General features: G+C 38.7%; 1 protein-coding gene across 1 annotated transcript; it reads left to right on the plus strand.

The window, feature by feature from the left end:
* The first annotated feature begins 12,223 nt into the window (after positions 1–12,223).
* On the plus strand, positions 12,224–16,010 carry LOC140934471 (tripartite motif-containing protein 3-like). The gene is made up of 3 exons (XM_073384089.1): positions 12,224–12,854; positions 13,222–13,408; positions 14,371–16,010. The coding sequence occupies exons 1-3, from the start codon at positions 12,354–12,356 to the stop codon at positions 16,008–16,010; spliced, it is 2,328 nt and encodes a 775-aa protein (XP_073240190.1). The 5' UTR covers positions 12,224–12,353.
* Positions 16,011–20,315: the final 4,305 nt, after the last annotated feature.

Consider the following 20,315-nt stretch of genomic DNA (forward strand, 5'->3'; position numbering starts at 1 on the left):
GAGTTTGGGTGCAAGAGCCCTTTCTTACAAACAGCAAGTGGTAACAGCAAGTGGTAACGTTGCGAGTATGCGCGAGCCGCTGGACGGAAAATTGTGGTGGTATTGGATCGCAGCGAATGCAGCAAAGAAAAATGGCGCCTCTTTTAAAAATTACCATCGTCGACCATCGTCTTAGTCATCTGTTCTATCTTTGTGGAGAGCAGATAAGACAAAGTCTTTTTTGTAATATGCGAGATTGGTCTCAAGGCTAATAAGGCACAGATCATTCACAATTTTGCGCGGTTTGTGGTCCATGAGTGATTATTGTTTCGTGTTTTGGCTTGCGCGCTGACACGTCAAGCTTCGACGGGGTTCTGTGTAACAGCTGCAAAACTCCTCTATTAAAACACTGGATAACTGGGAAAAAAATCTCTTCTCGTAAGTTGGGAGCGAGTAAAAAACGTCCGACGCTTTAGATTTGAATAAAACGCTGTGAAAAAAAATTCTAAATGCTAGTCTGTTTATATAGTCATAATTGCAGTTCTTGTGACAATCTCCTTGCAATAATACGATTTCTCGTCAGTTATGGTTCAGGAACGCCCTGTCGTTCAGAGATGTGCAAACTTAGTGCAGTGATTCTGCCAGTGATTACTTTTCAGTGATACCCTATCCTAGCCACCAGTGTCCAGGCCAGGTGCAGTGCCGCAATTCTGCGACTAATAAAATTTCAAAGATATCCCACCCAGGGCTATGAAATTTTATGTTTCCATTTTTGACTAGATGATATAAAACTAAAGACCCAAACTCTAGAAATGACATCTATTAAATCTATGTAATGCCTTAACTTATTCAGGGGTGTAGGCACAATTTTGTAATATGGAGGCTCTTGAATCCAAGATGCCTTTATACTTCTAAAATTAAGAATTAGATGAGCCATAACAGGAGTGTGGTACAAGATGTTTCATATTACAGATGTGTTTCATTAAGATAACCCTAACCATGAAAAATCCTCTCCCTTTACTCCCCACACTTCTACATACTAGAAAATTGCAAATATGCACACAACAGTGAAAAAACCTTAAAATAGTAAAGATCAAAGTCATATCTAAAACTGCATTTTCTCCCTGAGATATTAAAGTGAATTTTCTGCTTCTGATACTTCCATGCTTGCACTCATTTTTGCTTTTCATAAATTAGGTGGTTGGTATTTTCTCCTGCTCATGTGTAAATTATTTAATACATAACTAATAAGGCTTAGCTCCCTTGACTAGCCCATATCTATTTGGGGCCAAGTTCTTATGATTTGAAGATTAAAAAATTGAAAATGAGAGAAAATTAGCTCTAACTTTTCCTTTTCATTCAATTTCAACATGAGGAGAACTTAAGGATCTTAAAGCCTGATATTTATAAAGTCTGACTTTATGGTAGCTTTAAGTGAGCCACTGTATGACTCAATAAAATTAAAGCTTGTCTGTGTGTCTTCTGGGGCACCAAGGCTATTTCGTGCAGTTCAGGGTGGAGTGACAGACCCTTCACATTCTGCAGACACCATAGGGTTAAATAAAAAAACAGATACTCGCCATTTTGTACCAGCTCTGCTATGGCTTGAGTGAAAAGTGCAACTGGTTTGAATGTGACGATGCAGTCGTCCTCAATGACTAACACCTGAATCAACAAGGTTTTGTGCTGAGCATCTCATAGGGAGCTCCTGCAACAGGCAAAAGGCAAATGAAATTTCCATAACTTGTCATCTTGCAACACCAGACTTGTGCAGCCTATGATAGATGACTATATACACTACTACTGTGTATACACAGCCAAACTGACATTGGCAAGCCAAGTGCTCCTAAATTCATGTGCACAAACACTGAATATATGAGACCCAGAGTATCAAAAGAATTATTTCTATCAGAGAGTGAAAAGTTACCCCTATGGCATTTTGTTGTTGCCCACAACTAGCGATACCCCTTTAGATATTCAAGATTTCTAAAGTGTGATGGATATGAATTTATATTCAAGAAGGAAAGAAATCGTTTGGATAGAAAAGGAATAATAACATTTATGATTTTTGTAAGCGTACAAATACATTGTATGTGATGGAGCTAATTCTTATGTGGATGCCAATGCAAGGAATCAAATTCAGAGATTTCATGTCCAGTGTAGTCTGTGCTTCAAACAGGAATGGCAGTCCAGCAAGTGCAAAGCTGAACAAGGGAAAGCATTGTTTTGGCTTGAACTTGTGCTAGTGTCAAAGTGGGAGTAATATTGTAATGGTCATATGAAAATACATTAAATCACACTTATCATATTTTATAGTAGGGCAGGGAAAAGAATGCACATACGTGTATTTTCAGATTTTATATTGATTTCAGTTATGTTTCAAGACATTATGTAAACATTTTAAGCATAACATTAAAATTCTTTTAGGCGCCAATTTTATATGTATAATTAAATCATCATAGAATAATTATCAGAATAAAATCATCTTCCAAAATGGTGAGGGTTCTTGTCAATGAATCTGACAGCTTACAGTGCATGATTATTAAAACGCAAATTCATCAGTGTTCCCCCCCTTGGATGCAAAATCAAACATTCAAGAATGAAAGAGTGTTCCGAAACAATGCTTTTACAAATAAGTTTTGTTGGGATATATTTTTACACGTTCACGAAAAATCTGAAAACAAGGTTGAAAAGGACAAGAAAAATTTGTCTATCTTAAACGAAGTATTAGCGAATAATATTTCACAATCCACCGCCTCGATCTCTTAATCTCTGAGAATAAGTAATCGCCATAGAGCATCAATGTAAACCAGAAAAGCAAATTTTCGAAAATGGAAGGAAACATCGGACTACGGCCTTACTTGTAAGAGTAGGAAATTTGCTTGTTGATTTCATACCGCTAAATAGTATCAAAATACTCGAACTTCCCCCCTTTGAATTAACCATTAAAAGTGAAAATACAGAGTGACCGAAAGAGATAGCCTGCGTAGCAGGCGTCGAAAGGGGTAGGGGGTAGGGGATAGAGAGGAAGGGAAAAAGGGGAGGGGGATTGGGGAGAGGGGGAGGGGACGCCTGCTCTAAGAACCCCCTTTTGTTCATATCTGCGGACGCTGGCGTCCGCAAATTCCTGATTGGTTGAGCCGAAATGAGTAACATATTGAAATGCGCGTTTCATAAATCAACAAACAGTCGAGATGGCAGCGGTAGACGTGGATGTCGTAGAGAGTGCTTTGAGAGATGTGAATTTATCTAGTGGTAGAGAAACTGTTTTAAAACCAGAGCAAGAATCAGCAGTAAGGGCTCTTTTAGCCGACAGAGATGTTCTGGCGGTTTTGCGGAGCGGATACGGCAAGAGTTTAATTTACCAAATGTTTGTACGCGCGAAGTACTACGAGCTAAATGGTAATGCGGCGATTCTCGTCATTTTGCCACTGAAAAGTATTATCGAAGACCAGTTGCAGGAGATGGAATTGTTGGGCTACCCAGCGAAAGATTTAGCCAATTTATCGAACGATGACATTCGCCGATGTAAATTAGCAATAAAAGAGGGTGGTTTTACCTCATGCCAAAATGCTGCTTATTCCAATAAAGTTGTTTTTATCTGCTGAGTTGATTATGCTCTGGAAGGTTCTGCATTTATACTGAGCAAATGTTATTTTAGCCGCATGTTTCACACTGAGAGGTCATGACATACATATTGATTGACTGTAGTTATTGTTTTCTGGTCGGCAGGATTTGCCCTCTGATGCAAGCGCAATTTCTTTGACCTCTTTTGAAGCGTAAAGCTTTTTTTATTACGGCTGAATAAGGGTTCCAATTTTCTCCAAAGTGCCTTCTGGATCTGAATAACTAAGCGAATTTCTTTAGTCCGTGAGTGTAATGTTTTCTGCAATGGCGAGTGTATCGACACTTGATTGACAGTAAGCGTAATCGGATTACTAGAAAATTGGTAGGCGTTATGCAAAAACATAGGCTCTTAGAGCAGGCGCTCCCTTCCCTTTTCCCTTTCTCCCTCCCCCCTCCCCCTCCCCTTTTTGCGCCCGCCACGCAGGTTAGAAAGAGAAGTTTAACCTGTTTTGTCGCTTGTGTGGGATGTATAACTGGATCTCGTTGTACGGTCAGGGTCAAATACTACAAAAATACGAGGGTGACATAAATTAAGTTGAATTCAGGCTGCTATAATTTCGATGATGCTGCTCCACATTTCACAAAGTAAATAAAGGGGTATATCTTACCTAAATGCTAGGCAGCTCTGCAGATCATGGACGATAACCCAGAAATCCGTGACCGCTTGAATGTCAACAAATCAACATATCACAGCAAACGACCTCGTGAACGCTTTATCTGCTTCATCAGAGGAGCCAAATGTATGAAAATTAACCAGCTAAATGGTCCTTCTCCCATACATGACACTTCAACATGGCTTAGCCAAAGTATCCAATCTATAACACATGACACATGTCTGCTGTTGACTGCGTATGCAAAAAAATCTCCTTGAAAGTGCTTCAGGACAGCCTTCGGCCATTACGATTTCCGGTCAACAAGGGCTTCCCAGCAAGTTTGACGCATGCGCAAACGTTACCACTTGCGATTTTAGCTAAAACTTGGTACACTGATGTAACAAGTCAAGAAGATGATAAAAAAGTAATAAAAAGTGGGGGTCACCGTGCTCGTTTTGACGTCACAATGCTGACAAATACGGCTATTTAGGACCCTTTTACAAAAACCGCGGGCAGCGCAAAACTGGACAAAAAGGAGAGATTTTTTCGATGATACATGTGACATCACACAGAATTTGACTTTAATGTATTGTTTATCCACTTACGTACCAGAAAAATGCCTTTTAATGCCCTCGTTTTTACTTTACGCTCCAAAGTAGAATTAAATTGGACGCGCGCTTTTCGACCCGTGATGGCTCAATCCGTACAATTTGGTAAAATTGCCAAAAAACTGAACATAGATTTGTAGCAATTTTTTTCTCATCGAAAGGAAGCACTGTCCTTATTAAAATCATGAAATAAAAAATGGGGGTCACCGTACTCGTTTTTGCGGTAGAGCTGCAGAAAGTGCGCACCAAACGCATTTTCTCCGATTTTTGAGAGAGGACTGGGGCGAGTTTCAAAATAGAATGTATGTGAAAGGAGGAAAAAAGTATTAAAAAATCCGTTTTTACAGAATTTACATCGAGATATCACATTTAGGACACAATGTGATAAAGAAAGTGTTTAAATGAAAATCAAAATGAGTAAGCACAAGTTAAACATTCACTATCGAGGTTCTCCGAGAGGAGGTCGAACTCAGCAACACGCGTACTGCTTACGTTATGCACATTCCCAACACATTGAGTCTCACCTCGGCAAGAAACAACAGCAAGCAAAAATTCCAATAGCGTTTCTCTTCAGTCAACTTCATTTTAATAATATTACTTCACATGCTCTTTTTTGCGGCGGCCATCTTGTTATGCGCAGTAAGAGATGCGCAGTGCAAAACTAGGGAATCACCTTAAATTTTAGCTTGTCCATTCATAACACGCGTTTTCACCCTCTATACTTGATTTGTATAGACACTCTTGCTCTAAAGCGAAACTCAGTCAGTTTTGATAGTGTTCTTTGTTTGTGTTAGACCCACGTGTCCGCCTGTTCGGGTTACAGTTCATCACGACTGAGGATCGAAGCACAGGCGGCGAAAACGTCCTGAGTCATGATCTGCTCGTAAAAATAATTTGATATATCAGATTGATCTGACAATTTGCGGAATCAGCAAAATCGATACTAAACAAACGTGATAGCTCTAAATGAATTTTTTTGCCTTTCAAGGTGGAACAAAGCAGCTTTCAATTTCTTTCTAATTCTCAACCCGATCCTTTTGGTCGTTCCGTGACGTCTGAATCAGTCTTGTCGGTAAGATTATATTTCAGGTTTTTAAAAAAATTTTATAACAAACCTTGTACTAAGTATACAGCTTCTAGCAGCTTTTTTTAGGAATGTATATATATATACGAATAACGATGCCATTTCAGTCCGGTTAATAATATCACGAAATTCTTGTATAATTGCTTGATATCGAAGTGTGATTTAATTAGCACCTAATTAATATGTTTCAATCCCTCCCTTCGATTTCTGCCTCCAGCTTGAAACACTCATTTTTATCTGTCAACGTAAACGCTTCTTTTTGCCTTCCTTGAAATATAAATTCTCGTCTGAGACAAAACCATGTAGCCCATGCAGTGAAATATCATGAGCTAGAAACTACTACCATATCAATATATTCAGTATGGATATATCATTTAACAAATCGACCACAATTTTCCAGGGTCTACACTCTTATAGACCATAGAAATGACGTCATAAAATGTTCAAAACTGCAAGGTTTGAACATTTTGTGGCGTCATTTCTATGGTCTATAAGAGTGTAGACCATGGAAAATTGTGGTTGATTTGTTTTTTACAATAACATTAATTTTTTTACGAAAAAACAAGAAGAACAAAACAACCAGCTCTGCGTGACATGTTACGTCATTTCCATGGTCTATACTCTCATACACCATAGCTCTCGACCAATCAGCGCGCAAGGATTCGCTCAGTTATTGTAATTTTTATTACAGATCATAATTAGGGTTTTGAGAAAAATGTATATGTAATGCCTTGCTTTACAATTTGCATTTACTCCTGGGTCCGGTTCCTGAAAGGCTGATAAGAACTATTGCAGGATAATTTTTCGTTCTACTTTTTGTATTTACCTTCCTATGCATTGCTTAGAAAAACATTTTAGGTTATCATTACTGTATCTCAGAGTAAAGGCTCAATAGTAATTTTGTAAGCTTGAGTTACGTGTTCTTAGATGAGAAAACCGTGTTGCCTTCTTGGAAATAATAAATTCTCGTCTGGGACAGAACCATGTAGCTCATATAGTAAAATATCATAAGCTAGAAAATACTGCCATATCAAATATATTCAGTATGGATATATCATTGTATTATAGATCATAATTAGGGTTTTGAGAGAAAAGTATAGGTAATGCCTTGCTTTCCATTTTGCATTTACTCCTAGACCCGGTTCCTGAAAGGCTGATTAGCACTAATCTAGGATTAAATGGGCCATTTGCACGATGACGTCTTTTTGCTACTAAGACCAGAATACATTTCGTTTTCCTTTCATATTTAAAATTTGGTAGTCCCACTGTGGTTTAAATAACAAAGCCTTATTTTGCACAAGAAAGCAATACCCTGAAGGATTCTGGTAGTAGTAGTAAAATGAGGCCATCGTGCAAATGGCCTATTTCGTTCTACTTTTTGGATTTACCTTCCTATGCATCGCTTACAAAAACATTTTGTGTAGGTCATTACAGTATGTCAGAGTAAAGGCTCCATAGTATTTTGTAAGCTTAAGTTATATGTTCTTTGATAAGAAAACCGTGCTTAAAATTTGGCTTAATCTTGAGTTAAACTTGACTATCTTTCGAGGAACCGGGGCCACAACATTTAATTTGGATATCAAAGATGATGACCTGATTGATATGATGCCTCCACGTAAGTTCTTCATCAATCTTCCCTTTTATCGATTTCTTTACTATCGATTATTATTGACATTTTATTCAGTAACGTCTTTTCTTCTTTGTTTTGAAAAGCGTGATGTGAATTCTATTTATATTTAAGGGCAGTTTATTTTTAGAAAGTCACATATGCAGTAATATTCAGTTCTTGATTCATGGTATTACCGTAAATCCTCTATGAAGCCCCCTCTCTCAAATGCGCACCTCCCCCCCTCTAATGAGCCCGCGTTTTCAGGGAAAGAAAGTTTAAAAGCCCTCCCTCTCTTTTAAGCCCGCCTTTTCCTCCCCCTTATTATTCTTCACTAATAAATGATAGACCGTATTAATCAATCACGACTGTAAAACCTCATTTGAATTGATCTGGGATGGTATATTCACTTGTCGTTCGGCTCTGTTTTTGATCCTCGGCTGCATGGCGTGACCTCCATCTTCTTGTTCTTGAGCTTATCCACTTCGTATTTTAGTTCTTTTCGTTTTGGTACCACAATCTTCACTGAATTAAATGATCCTCCTTCTCAAATAAGCCCCTCCCCTTCAAACGTGTTTGAGCTAATAAGCTCCCTGCGGGGAGTTTGTAGAGGATTTGTGGTATATGAATCATATATTAAGTTTTCTGGACAAGTAATCTTTTTGCATTCACTAGAAAACACATACCTTTTTTTGAAGAAACATCAGGCAAAAAAAGTTGATTTGGTTACTAATAGTCCAGTCATTTTTTGGTCGGACTCAGATGATTGCAACAGAAGCTTTCTCTTCGCCAATCAATTAGGATTAGATAATGGATAAGCATACTAAAAGTCCCAAAAAATTCGAGCATGGGAACATTGCAATATTTAATCCCATTTATTAAGGGCATTTTTGTTTCCCTAGGACCTGTCCGTGATTCCTTCTTCCCTCTATAGCTTCAACAGGATTTAAGCTACGACAATAAAAATCAGGGAAGCAATAGTAGACACGGAAGTCTGTAAATTCAGAATGGGTCAAGTGATAATAACGCGGCAATAACATTATTTTCGGACCGCCGCCATCTTGGATCCGCCATCTTGAATTAATGTCAGGGGTAAAGAGGTTTTAAATCGCCTCAACCTTAAACTAAGTAACGGGGCTGAAAAGACACTAAAGCTTAGTAAGATGATGGAAATATAATTTACACGGTAATTAGACGGCTAACTTTGTTAAATCTAAACATTTAAGGTGGCTCGACTGGTTTTTTAAGTTACCTCTCAAGTTTGAGCATTTACTACGTCAGCGTTAACAAAAATATCGGAAAAAAGTTACCACAGCTGTATTGTATAGAGACAAGAAGTTTGTTTCGATTCATGTTTCATTGACATCGTAATTACCACGGCAACGTAATGACGCCTTTACGTTTCATACTTGCCTTTGTATTTCTCGGTACCAGGACGTTTTTTCGAAAATCGCTCAAGGAAGCTTGTACCTCCCTTCGCTGCCTCGAGCCTTTTGGAAATATTTTGGAGCGAATTTTTAGTGGTCACAAAAACAGTGAATAACCATGCAATCGACATAATTGGCTAATAGCTAAAGAAAATGATGAGGTCCGGAAAATTAGTCTCACCTTATAGTGGTTTGATTCCATTTGAAACTGTGTAAGAAAAAAGAGGAGGATCGCCTTGGGCTATTTTCTATTTCTTCCAAAGAAGAATTTGATTAGGCTGTGGTCAGTTGCTTTACTACTTTTTTTGTATGCAATTTGGTCCACGTCTATAAATTTCAGGGTAGTTCAGAAACTGCTCGATAATTTTTTTCAAAAACTTGACAATTCCGAGGTTAATCGCCAATTTATATTGCCTCCGAGTTTCAAGGACATTGAAAACAAGGAAGGCAATCAAATTGGGTTTCCAGTGTCACAAATCCCCCCTCCCAGATTTTGCGTTGAAAGGTGGGCGTCCTCATTATTCATCGGCATTGTTTCTAAGTTTCATATGCACCTGCACAACTTAAGTAAAAAATAATTTGTATTCAAAAGGCCCGTATATGCTAAATCCACACGCGACGATGACCGTTCAATGGACCCCATTATTTAAATTTTCTCAAGTAGATAACCCATTAAAGCATGAAAACATTAAAGAGGCCAATCATTTCAATTAATCCTGTTTTTAAGCAACTGCTGGGACTATTTGGGACTTTTGATATGTTATTAAGGAAAGTTTTCTGTGTCTAAAACAGTTGGAATATCTTCTGTTGCAATTAGTTGTAGGTTAACCTTCTTTTTTCCACGAATGACTGGACTATAAATGGCAAACAGAAAAACCATTTTGCTAATCTGATTTGCTTCTTAGCAATGAACTGTTTTTTGTCTTAGGACAAAGGACAGAGGATACTGGATTCGAATTCGTGACAAAATAATGAAACAAGAAGGGCATTGCCCTAAAGAAATTGTGGTGTAAGCTATGCATAAAGACAGAATTCATTGAGCACTTGATCATAGTAGTCATGACTGTCCTGAGATACTCCCTTACTCCTTATTAAAAGTACATCATGTTCTACGTTTTTCAAGAAGAAAATATGAAAGCTTGAGTGGAATATTATACACTTAATGTCAGATCCTGAGGGAAACAGTTAGTTTTGTTTTCCCGAGAGTCCTGATGTTTCCTGAGATGAAGTCGAGGGAAACATTACCACTCGAAGGAAAACAAAACTAACTGCTTTCCCGAGGGACCCGACATTAAGTGTTTTGTTGTATTTCTAGACTTTCACTTCAACAGCAACAAAAGAATAACCGGAGTGAGCCAAAACAGTCGACTTGGTACTTATAACAACACAACAAGTTTAATTCTTAGTATACTTTCCTTATATTATCTGCATCTTTTTCCTCCAGTGGCTGCTGTTTCTCTTCTGGGATGACTTTAAAAATGGTTGCTTTTTAGCTTGAGACTTCGTGTTTGTGTTCAAGTTGTTGTGTTCATTCACGAAAAAGAAGACAGGCAGTGTTTTTCCAGCTTCTGTCACACCACTTTCCACCATACTTTGATCACGTGCTGTAATGTAGCCCGAGCGGGGTATACTGCTTCACGTATCACGATCGGGATACATTTGATTTTAGTCAAGGCCACGTGACCAAGAATCAACCAATGACAGTCCCTATTTAGTTGAGTGAAAGCCTAGGAATAGAACAAAATGATTTTGTTCTCACAGATTCTTGAAACACTGCCACACCTGTTCAGTAATTACTAAGACAGGAATCGCTGGAAATATTGACCTTGAGCTTTTCCGCTGTCTCTTACTTAGGGTGCTTTCCATTTGTCAGTACTGACCGGCCAGCCCATTCCCATCGTAATGATGGTATGGCGATCGTCCGGCTAGCCAGTTCTGACTTTTGGAAAGCGCCCATAGGCCAAGTTCACGCTATACCTCATAGCTTCTCCTGTCGCTATCCGGCAAAGTATGAACACTAGTTTAGAAATTGACCTACTTGCCTATGTTAATCTTGTTGACGGAGAATTTTCTTTTCAACGGATCAATGTTCAAAAAGTAATCAAATTACTTATGGATATCGATGTAGGTAAGGCAACTGGTCTTGACAAAATTCCGATCAGGCTTTTGAAGATTACTGCCGATGTTGTCGCGCCCTCTTTAACGGGTATCGTGACTGGTATTTTCCTCTCTGAATGGAAAGTGGCTAAACCGCTACTAATTTTTAAGAATGGTTCTAAGTCTGACCTACAGAACTATTGACCTATGTCTGTTCTTCCTACCGTAGCCAAAATTTTCGAAAAAATTATCTATGACCAACTATATCACCTTCTGAATGAAAACGGTTTGTTAAACAGCGGCCAGTCTGGTTTCCGCTCGCTACACAGCACTCGTACTACCTTGTTGGAGACAAACGATAGCTATTGTGTCAATATTGATAGAGGTCTTCTTAATGGCGTAATCTTTATTGATTTGAAGGAGGCCTTTGACACTACTAACCACGAGGTAGTTCTAAAAAAACTTACTAAATACGGCGTTGATCAAGTCGCCCTGAAATGATTTTAATCTTACCTAACTCACCGTATGCAAAGGTGTAATGCAAATAATCATCTCTCCAGAGCGAGCCCTCTAAATAGTGGCGTACCTCAAGGGTCAATAATCGGTCCTCTTCTTTTCTTGATCAATATAAATGATCTACCAAATTGTTTGAACACCGAATTACCATGTATTTTCGCAACGCCAAGAAAAAAATTAATGCTCCCAAAACCCAGAACTGATTGCCTGAAGCTTTAGTTACAATGGCGCTCTTCTATGGAACAATCTTCCTGAGGAAATACGTACATCAAATTCCTTAGGTCTCTTTAAGAGAAGTTTCTATAGATGGTTTTCTGATCAGTACTCCCACACGGCAAATATACAGGACAGTTTTTGAGAAATGTTTAATTTTCGATGTTAGACTGATGTTTTTAACCGTGTATAAATAAAGTCATCATTCATTCAACACCTATATATCCGTTATGCGAATCTCCGCTTTATATATCGGCGCGGCGCAGCTTCGCTCCGTTCTTCTGTATAAACAGAGCCTTTTCCGGTGTGTTTTTTTGCCGGCGGAAAAGCTATCCTGTATCCGGTGTAGAGTGTACGTAGCCTTAGCCATACCTACAAACTTTACCTTATCAATTTACAAGTTATAAATGACGCTTCGTATAGAATAATAAGCCACTATGAAGAAGCTTGTAAGATGTTGTAACTATGAAGAAAAATAATTTTATCGCCTTTCGCATCGAATAAAGAAAAAGCGCACCCTGGAAATAAAAATAAAATTTGACTAAAACCTAAAAAAATTTGTTTCCCTTAGTTGCAGGGAACAAGGATAAGTACTTCGTTTCCATGCCTCTTGTCACACCAGCAAGTTCTTCTACAACAGAAACAACAAATTATTCTAGGTTATGCCGCGTGCTTGTCGATTTGGGCACTTGTGCCCTCAGGGATTGCTTCGATTCTATCTGCACACCGCCAACTCTTCACACAGTCTTGGCAGCTAATCAGCCCATCTTGCAAAATTTGAGATCACGAAGGATCATCAATGCAACCCAATGGGGAAAACTCTTTCCTGCCATCCCTACTTCAGTCTCATCAAAGAATTTTGACATCACTTTATTGATGACTTTGCTGCGCAATATATGCGGTCTAGCTCCCCCAATGACAGGATGGGATGTGCTCCCTGCGGTCACTGACACGAGCTGTGAAGCAGACATCGCACGAGTCAAATACTTCAGAAACGTGGTGTATGCTCATGCTGAACACGCTTCCGTTGATGATTCAGAATTTCACAGACACTGGAAAGATATCTGGGATACTCTGGTGCTGCTAGGAGGAGTTAACTATGAGGTCAAAGTCTGCTATTATTCTTGTTGTTGTTGTTGCTTTTTTTTTTCTAACTACAAATTTTCAGGAAAATCTTAATACGTGCATTATAAACCTATACATTTATTTAACGAAACCCAACCGTATTTTCGTGGCTTACTTTTTAAAACCCTTAGAAATTGGTATGGGAGGTGCGGGAAAAGCCTGGGAATGATAGAATGTTCACAGCCCTTCATTTTCCCGAATTTTTATTTGATGAACTCGCGAATTCACGCAAGTGTTGAAGTGGAATGCTAGGAACGGCTGTATGATGAGATCCTACTTTACCTTACAACAAGAACTAATTTTTTCTCAACTGCATTTATTGATGTCATAGAGTCCTTTTTTAAAGGTTGCTATTGACGATCTTGAAGTTATCTGTATGGACCCAGATATGGAGTGCCATTACAAAGACCTTCTAGCGCAGTGGAAATACGATGAGGATAACATAAAATATGTGTTGAAGGGAATTGAAAAGAAACTTGATGACTTGATGGCAACGACCAAGTCTTCTACAGTGGGAACTACTGGCAAAGAAGGTTTGTAGCAACAATGAAGATATACTTGGTTCACCAATGTAATTTTATCACAAAACTCCATCAAGAAAATAATTTCCAAGCTTGCATAAGCAAAAGATACTGATGCAAGGATACGATCATTTTGACATGAGATGCCTTGCAGTTCTCGCAGTGGCACTGAGATCGAAGCTGCCTTACAACGTTTCGCTTTACAATTAACAACAACATTATTGCAGTAGATTATAGGTATATTTATTTTTTTCTTTTCACCGGAATGTAAAATTTACGCTTTTCAAGTTTATAAATTTCGGAGCTTTTGCTTTTATTGCAGAAGCTTCGTTAGCGAAATGTGGTGTGAAAACACTGCTTTTCCTCTCACATTATCCATCACATGATTGGTAAGGTGATTGAAAACCGCTGGTAGAGCTGTGTCTGTTAATTTCAGGTTGTTTTCTTTCGAGAAATAGTACTTTTTTCACTTTATGCTTAAGATCTGTAGGCTCTTTGTTCAGGGTGGATGTCTTTTCCCGGCAAACTGAGTGCCCCATCCTTTCCTTGTGTAAACGGTTGTTTACTGTGCTCAGAAAGCCTTTTTCCTAGTGTTTGGACTGTTTCTCTGATGTAGTGTTTCTTGCAAAGGTCATATTCAATGTCATGTATCACCCAAGTAGCCAGCGATACTAGTTTATCCTTAGAATGAGCCAGAAGGGCCAGACCAGAATGTATTGATCTCAAACTTTTGGGAAATTCTTGTCAGGTGTTCCAAAGGCTGCGAATGTATGGTAGCTCTTCGGTAGAAATGTTAGGATTTATAACAAAGGTCGAGTTGTTCGAAAGAAAATAAGTCAGCTAACACCTAATTTTTAAATCAGGATAAACGCTAATCGGGATTTGAGCAATCCGGCGTTCTTTTCTTTGCTGTGCACCACCTGATTTTTTTTTATCAACCTGACATCACCTGACAACCTTTTTGTTTTACATAGACAAAAACTTGAAGCTAGAGGAGGTGTTGGATACCTCTTCGGTGTGCAGAGAGAAAACTCACGAGAATGGACCTTTGGCAACTTTCTGTAAACAGTGCAAGGTTTGCATTTGTGACATGTGTGAACAGACACGTCACAGTCATCACACCACGGTGGATATCCAACAGGCAGCAGAACAACACAAAGTGGATATTGAAGAGGTGGTAAAGGAAATGAAAAGAGGAATTGCTGATTATGAGGGGCTCGTGGAAAGGAAACGAGAATCCTTTAGAAAAAGCAAAGAGAGGATTGTTATAGCACGCAATAAAGTTATGACCTCTGTTGAAGAACTTGTGCGTCTTTTACAGGAGCTCGAGAAAACTGTGCTAACCAGTTTGGATATCATTGAAGACAAATTTCAAAGAGAGCACGCAGCTCAACTGGAACATTTCCAGATTTCTATCAACCAGTTAGAAAAGCATGTCGTGTGGTGCGAAGGGATCTTACAGAGGAGTAAAAGCGTTGAAATTCTGCAGGCTCATCACGTTCTTATTGGAAGGTGCAAGGGTCTTCTGAAGGCAGAGAAATTAAGCATTTTCAAGGCATCGCATATTAGATACGAAATGAATAAAGATCATGTCGAGAATGTGAGGAACGGAATTCTAACTCTAGGTCAGGTTGTGGTTAGCAGTACAGATCCTTTGCAGTCAGTGGCAGAGGGATCGGGGTTGTATCAAGGAGATGTCGGAAGCGTAGCAACCATTAAAATAAGGACTAAAGATTCTGATGGAAATCAATGCTACGACAAAGACGATAAGATTGATATGAAAGTTCAGTCTCCATCAGGAGAAAATTACCTGAACGAAATGACTAGATGCGGCAATGATGGTGAATATATTGCCACTTACACACCAGATTGTGTTGGACAACATCAAGTGCTGATCTCAGTTAACGGTGAACCACTGACTGGTAGCCCATGGAGAGTTCTTGTAACCCCCCATCGTTACAAATCTTTATTTTCATTTGGTTCCCATGGTGACGGACATCTAGGTCCTTCTTGTATTGCAATAGATGACATGTCTGGTAACGTTGCAGTGGCCGGCTTTCATAATGGAGTACAACTGTTTAGTTTAGAAGGAAAGCATCTAAGAGATATTGATGCTAACAAGCTGACTAGTTCCATCTCAGTAGCATTCACCAAGTCAGGTGAACTCCTAGTGATTGCTTCTTACAAGATTTTTAGTTTCAATGAAAGCGAAAAACTCGTAAAGCATGCCGCAAACAAGCATCTAAAGCAACCACAATGCCTGACGATCGCAAGTGATGGACGCATGGTGGTCTGTGACTGCGGTGACCACACAGCCAAGGTTCTGTCCTCTGATGGTTCACAGCTGCTACCCACCGTTATTGATCCTGATGGTGCCATCCCATGGCATGCTGTGAGTCATCATAATATGTTTTTTGTTTCCTACCCCTGGGCAGGTAATGTCAAGGTGTTCACCCAGAACGGCACGTTTCTAAAAAGTATCGGTGGTCTTGAATCTGATAACGGACAACTGAGTCTTCCTGTTGGCCTTGCAATCGACAGGTTCGATAACCTGGTCCTATGTGATTACGATAAAGCAAGGCTCCAGATTTTTAATTTTGAAGGGAGTTTGTAAGCAGACTAGAAGGACAAAACATTGAGCTGAGTAATCCTCGTTCTGTCGCTGTGTCAAGCACCGGACGACTGTTTGTCATTGATTTGGCCAGACACTGTGTGCATGTTTTCCACTGAGGAACGAATTCTCTCAGTTTGCTAATGCGGAAAATACTATAATATTCTTTAAACTGCAGTTAGGGTGGGGCTTCATGTAAACCAACGATATTGCAAAAGTCGGGTTTACATGACCATTGCAGCATTTTGAATATAGAGAATACTTCATGGAAAGTGCTGGCGTACGGTATTTACGCACGAGTTGTTGACGTATCAGAAATCGAACGAGTGAGCGCAGCGAACGAGTAAGATTTCTGATACAAAAACAACGAGTGCGTAAATACCGTACAAAGCACTTTCCATGTGGTATTGTGTTTATTATATACATACTGAGACATTCATCATTTTAGCGGCCTTTTTATTTTAAATCTTTCAAAAATGCTAAAATCTGCGGCCACACACTTACCGCAAAATGACAACGAAAACGAAGTGTTAGCTTTGTAGTAAAAACGTTTGTTAAAAACATAAATGACGGTAAGGATATGAGGTAATCCAAGAACTATAAGTAATCTTAACTGTTTGTTCTCAATGCACGATTGAAAATGAGTGAATTTAAGTAAAATGGCCAGTTTGAATATAAGCTTAAGCTTAAATGAAAGGCAAAGTAGCTCCGCCAAAAAGGACAACAAAAGCTTACGTCTCGTTCTGTTTTTTGCCTTTCCGCTGTTGTTTCGCCGGCTCTCTACCGTTTTCTTTATCGACAGTGAAACAAACGAAACTATTCCACTCCATTTCCGAAACGTTTTTCACTTTTTTAGCGAGAAAAACTCTTTGAGTAAAACTTTTCTCGTTGAATGTGTGCGAAGCGGCGGGGAAGCGGCGCTGCAAGCTGCAATAAAAGGCGGGAATTTGGGCGCGAAACTCACACACTTCTGTGGCTTCTGATTGGACGTATCATTTTTCCCACAAGTGAAAAGATATCGTTCGCGATTCTGATTGGACTTATCATTTTTTTTCACGTGTGAAAACCATCGTTCGCTCCTCTGATTGGCTAGAACTAATTTGTACGAAAATTTACGACATAGCTTTTTGGTGAGTATTTCTCAGTATGTATATAATAAAATATTATAATCAGAGTGTTATAAGTGAATTTACTTATAACTGTATTGGCTATTTCCGAGTTTGTGGCTGAAACGTCCCATAATATTTTACTCCTCCACTCCATAGTTAATTCTATATACATGTTCGTTCTTACCTTTGAGAATGCATCACTTCTGTTGCTATACACCACTCAAATATAACTTCTCCAGCCGTACTCGTACATAGTACTGTGTATTCTTCCACTATGTTTCTTTCGATTTGGATGTTGTAAATAGGTAAAAGAACACTTTCTTTTGACGGTTGAGCTTATAGTAACCACTCAGTTCACCTTATCAAGTCATTTGTTTAAGTAATGTTTTTTGCAATAGAGGAATATGCCAGTAGGAATTATTGGAAAAATCAGTGCACATAAACCAACAATCGGAAATCGGAATCCAGCATCATAATAAGTGTAACATAATGCGTTTATTTGTTGTTGTTTTTTGTATTGCCCGATTAGGAAGACAGGGACACCTTTTATAACAAACACAAAACGTGATACTGCTAGAGCCCCAAGGCCCTATAAATCTGTTAAATCGTGCTTGATTTTGCTAATATAACTAACTAAGGTAATAGCACCTAAAGAAGGCCACCCTCAGTAGAAAACAGCTTTTATTTTGACTAGATAAATTTACCTGTCCAGGAAATAATGGATTAGTTTGGAGATTGGGATCTGAATCCTTCATCAAGTGACATGATTACATTTAACTTAACGACTGTCCCGGTTTATTTAGGGATAGATATATTTATCTCTTCACGTAAATCGCTCCACTCTTTGCCCCGTTTACACCAATCACCAACTCTCGAAAATTTCAACTTTTAAATGGAAGATGTTGTTATCCGGTCTATGGGGTTCATAACTGGATTGTTCTCTTCCTGGGCCGTTTCGAATAAAAGTAGCGTCTAAAGATATTTACTCTGCTTTCTGGTTTATCACAAAGAAAAGAAAAGAAAAGAAAACAAAGAGGGAATGAAAGAAACGGCACTACTAGTGTGTACAGAGACAGGACTTTTATTCAATTGACTATTTTCCAATTGCCCATAATACACTCTGTTTGCCCCCCAAATTTTGCATAACTTATTGTCTTAAAATGCTCTTGGGAAAATGCAATACTCCCAGGAGCATTTAAAAACAATGGTTTATGCAGAATTTGGGGGGCAAACAGAGTGTATTATGGGCAATTGGAAAATAGAGAATTAATATCTGACTGATTACGCCCAAAAGTGAATGCGACCATCCTTCGTTTTACACTTCTTCACCTCATTCTCTCTATTCTCTTTTCCTTTTTCTTTTGCGGTTTTATTTTTCAGAGTGTCGGTATTACAAAACCCGCATTTGGGCTTTTCCCGGGCTATGGTTGCAATTTTTGGTAGTTACATTTGAGACTTGATTTGTACAAGATGTACTTTTTTTTATTTTTTTTCCTGTTACTTTTAAACCTGCAAGCCATATGAGACATTGTGCAAGACCCAACTACAGTGGAACCTGCCAAGGCACAGGGGGAATATATCGAGTGTTCGTTATATCGAACACCTCCATTTAACGAATTTTCGGGAAAACTACCTAAATGTGCGTTATATCGAGGTATAGTTAATAATTAATTTACAAAACCCATCATTTCTGGATATGAAAAATTACTGTTATACCGAGCTATACATAGATACGGCACCAGAAACTCAAGAACAGGCAAACAAAACTGCTTAAAACTACTGTGCACATAAATTTTATCCTTGTTGGTGTGTTTGGCTTTCACCTTTCATCGCACTCTGACATTTATTCGTTATATCGAGGTATTTTGTACGTTTGCGTGTGTGGATTCTGTTTGTTATGACGAGGAATTCTTTAAATTGAGGTTCGTTTCCATACATTTTACTGTAACTTTGGCCGGGCCGAAAAAAATCGTAAATAGAGGTTCCACTGTAACGTACAAGTTTGGGGAAAATGGTTAACAGAGCATTAACTCATTGTCCTATAACGATGCCTTAATCCCTTAAATCAGTTATGAGCATATGGGACACAATTCAAAATCTGAAAACCATTTTTCAAGGTCACAAGAAAATGTTGTGCAATAATTATATAAGATACTTATACGCTGCTGGAAAGGGTAAGTCTCTATTGTGGTCAGGTCATAACCTATTTTGATTGTAGCCGTATTTCTCGTCACTGGGATTCTTATATTTCAAATTCGTCCACAGCATTTTTCCTCCAATAGCTGCCTCGATGTTTGTGAAGTTTGACGAAGCGAAATCTATGAGAGCGTTTAATCGAGACGTTCTTGGGCCTTAAGAAACTACGACACCGACGGCAACGACCAATTCAGCTTAGTTTAGTTTTCCTTTTTGTTAGTTCAATAACGACACAGCAGTTCAATAAGTACACAACAGATCAATAACCACACCAGTAGTTCAATGACTACACATCAGTTCATTGAGCGTAAACTACATCTAGCTGCGGGAAAGTAGCCATAAATACGTTAGTTATTTTTTAATAAGAATGCATAGCATTAAGTAAGTGTTAAATACTCATTTAGCTATGGTACGAGAACTAAATAGATAAATAGCTAGCTATGTTACACTGTTATTAAGTTCTAGTGAGCTCACTAATATAGACGGGAACATAGACTGATGTTATTTTAAAAAAATTTTAGTCCGCTCAGAAGGTCTGTCATTCTCATCAGGGGCACAGTGAACAGACCTGGAAAGAGAGTCAGCGTCGAAAGGGTAAAGCCAACTTAACGTTTTGGCCCGGAAAAAACTTCAACTAAATAACCCGAAAGCAGATTTTTGAAATATGGCCAGGAAACGAGCAGCTGCCTTTCAAGTTTGAAACAACCAAGAAAGTTGGAAGTTCAGGACTTGTACGGTAAAAATAACTATTTTTAAACATAGATTGATGGTAGTCAACTCAAGCACGTAGGGCCAGCTGTGGTACCACGGTTTGAAACGTGCGGAAAGAGAGTCCAAAAACAAGATTTCATCCACGGTTAACTGTATTTTTTTCTGCTTTATTAACGCACGCGTTCGGGTTATTTAGTTGAAGTTTTTTCCGGGCCAAAACGTTAAGTTGGCTTTACCCTTTCGACGCTGACTCTCTTTCCAGGTCTGTTCACTGTGCCCCTGATGAGAATGA

The sequence above is a fragment of the Porites lutea genome, chromosome 4, assembly GCF_958299795.1.
Source record: "Porites lutea chromosome 4, jaPorLute2.1, whole genome shotgun sequence".
Classification (NCBI taxonomy): Eukaryota; Metazoa; Cnidaria; class Anthozoa; order Scleractinia; family Poritidae; genus Porites; species Porites lutea.

Excerpts from the sequence above, each read along its gene's own strand:
- LOC140934471 (XM_073384089.1), top strand. The coding sequence starts at position 12,354 with ATGCCTCTTGTCACACCAGCAAGTTCTTCTACAACAGAAACAACAAAT. Across the intron at positions 12,855-13,221 it reads TAGGAGGAGTTAACTATGAG|GTTGCTATTGACGATCTTGA; the intron begins GTCAAAGTCTGC and ends CCTTTTTTAAAG. Across the intron at positions 13,409-14,370 it reads GGGAACTACTGGCAAAGAAG|ACAAAAACTTGAAGCTAGAG; the intron begins GTTTGTAGCAAC and ends TGTTTTACATAG.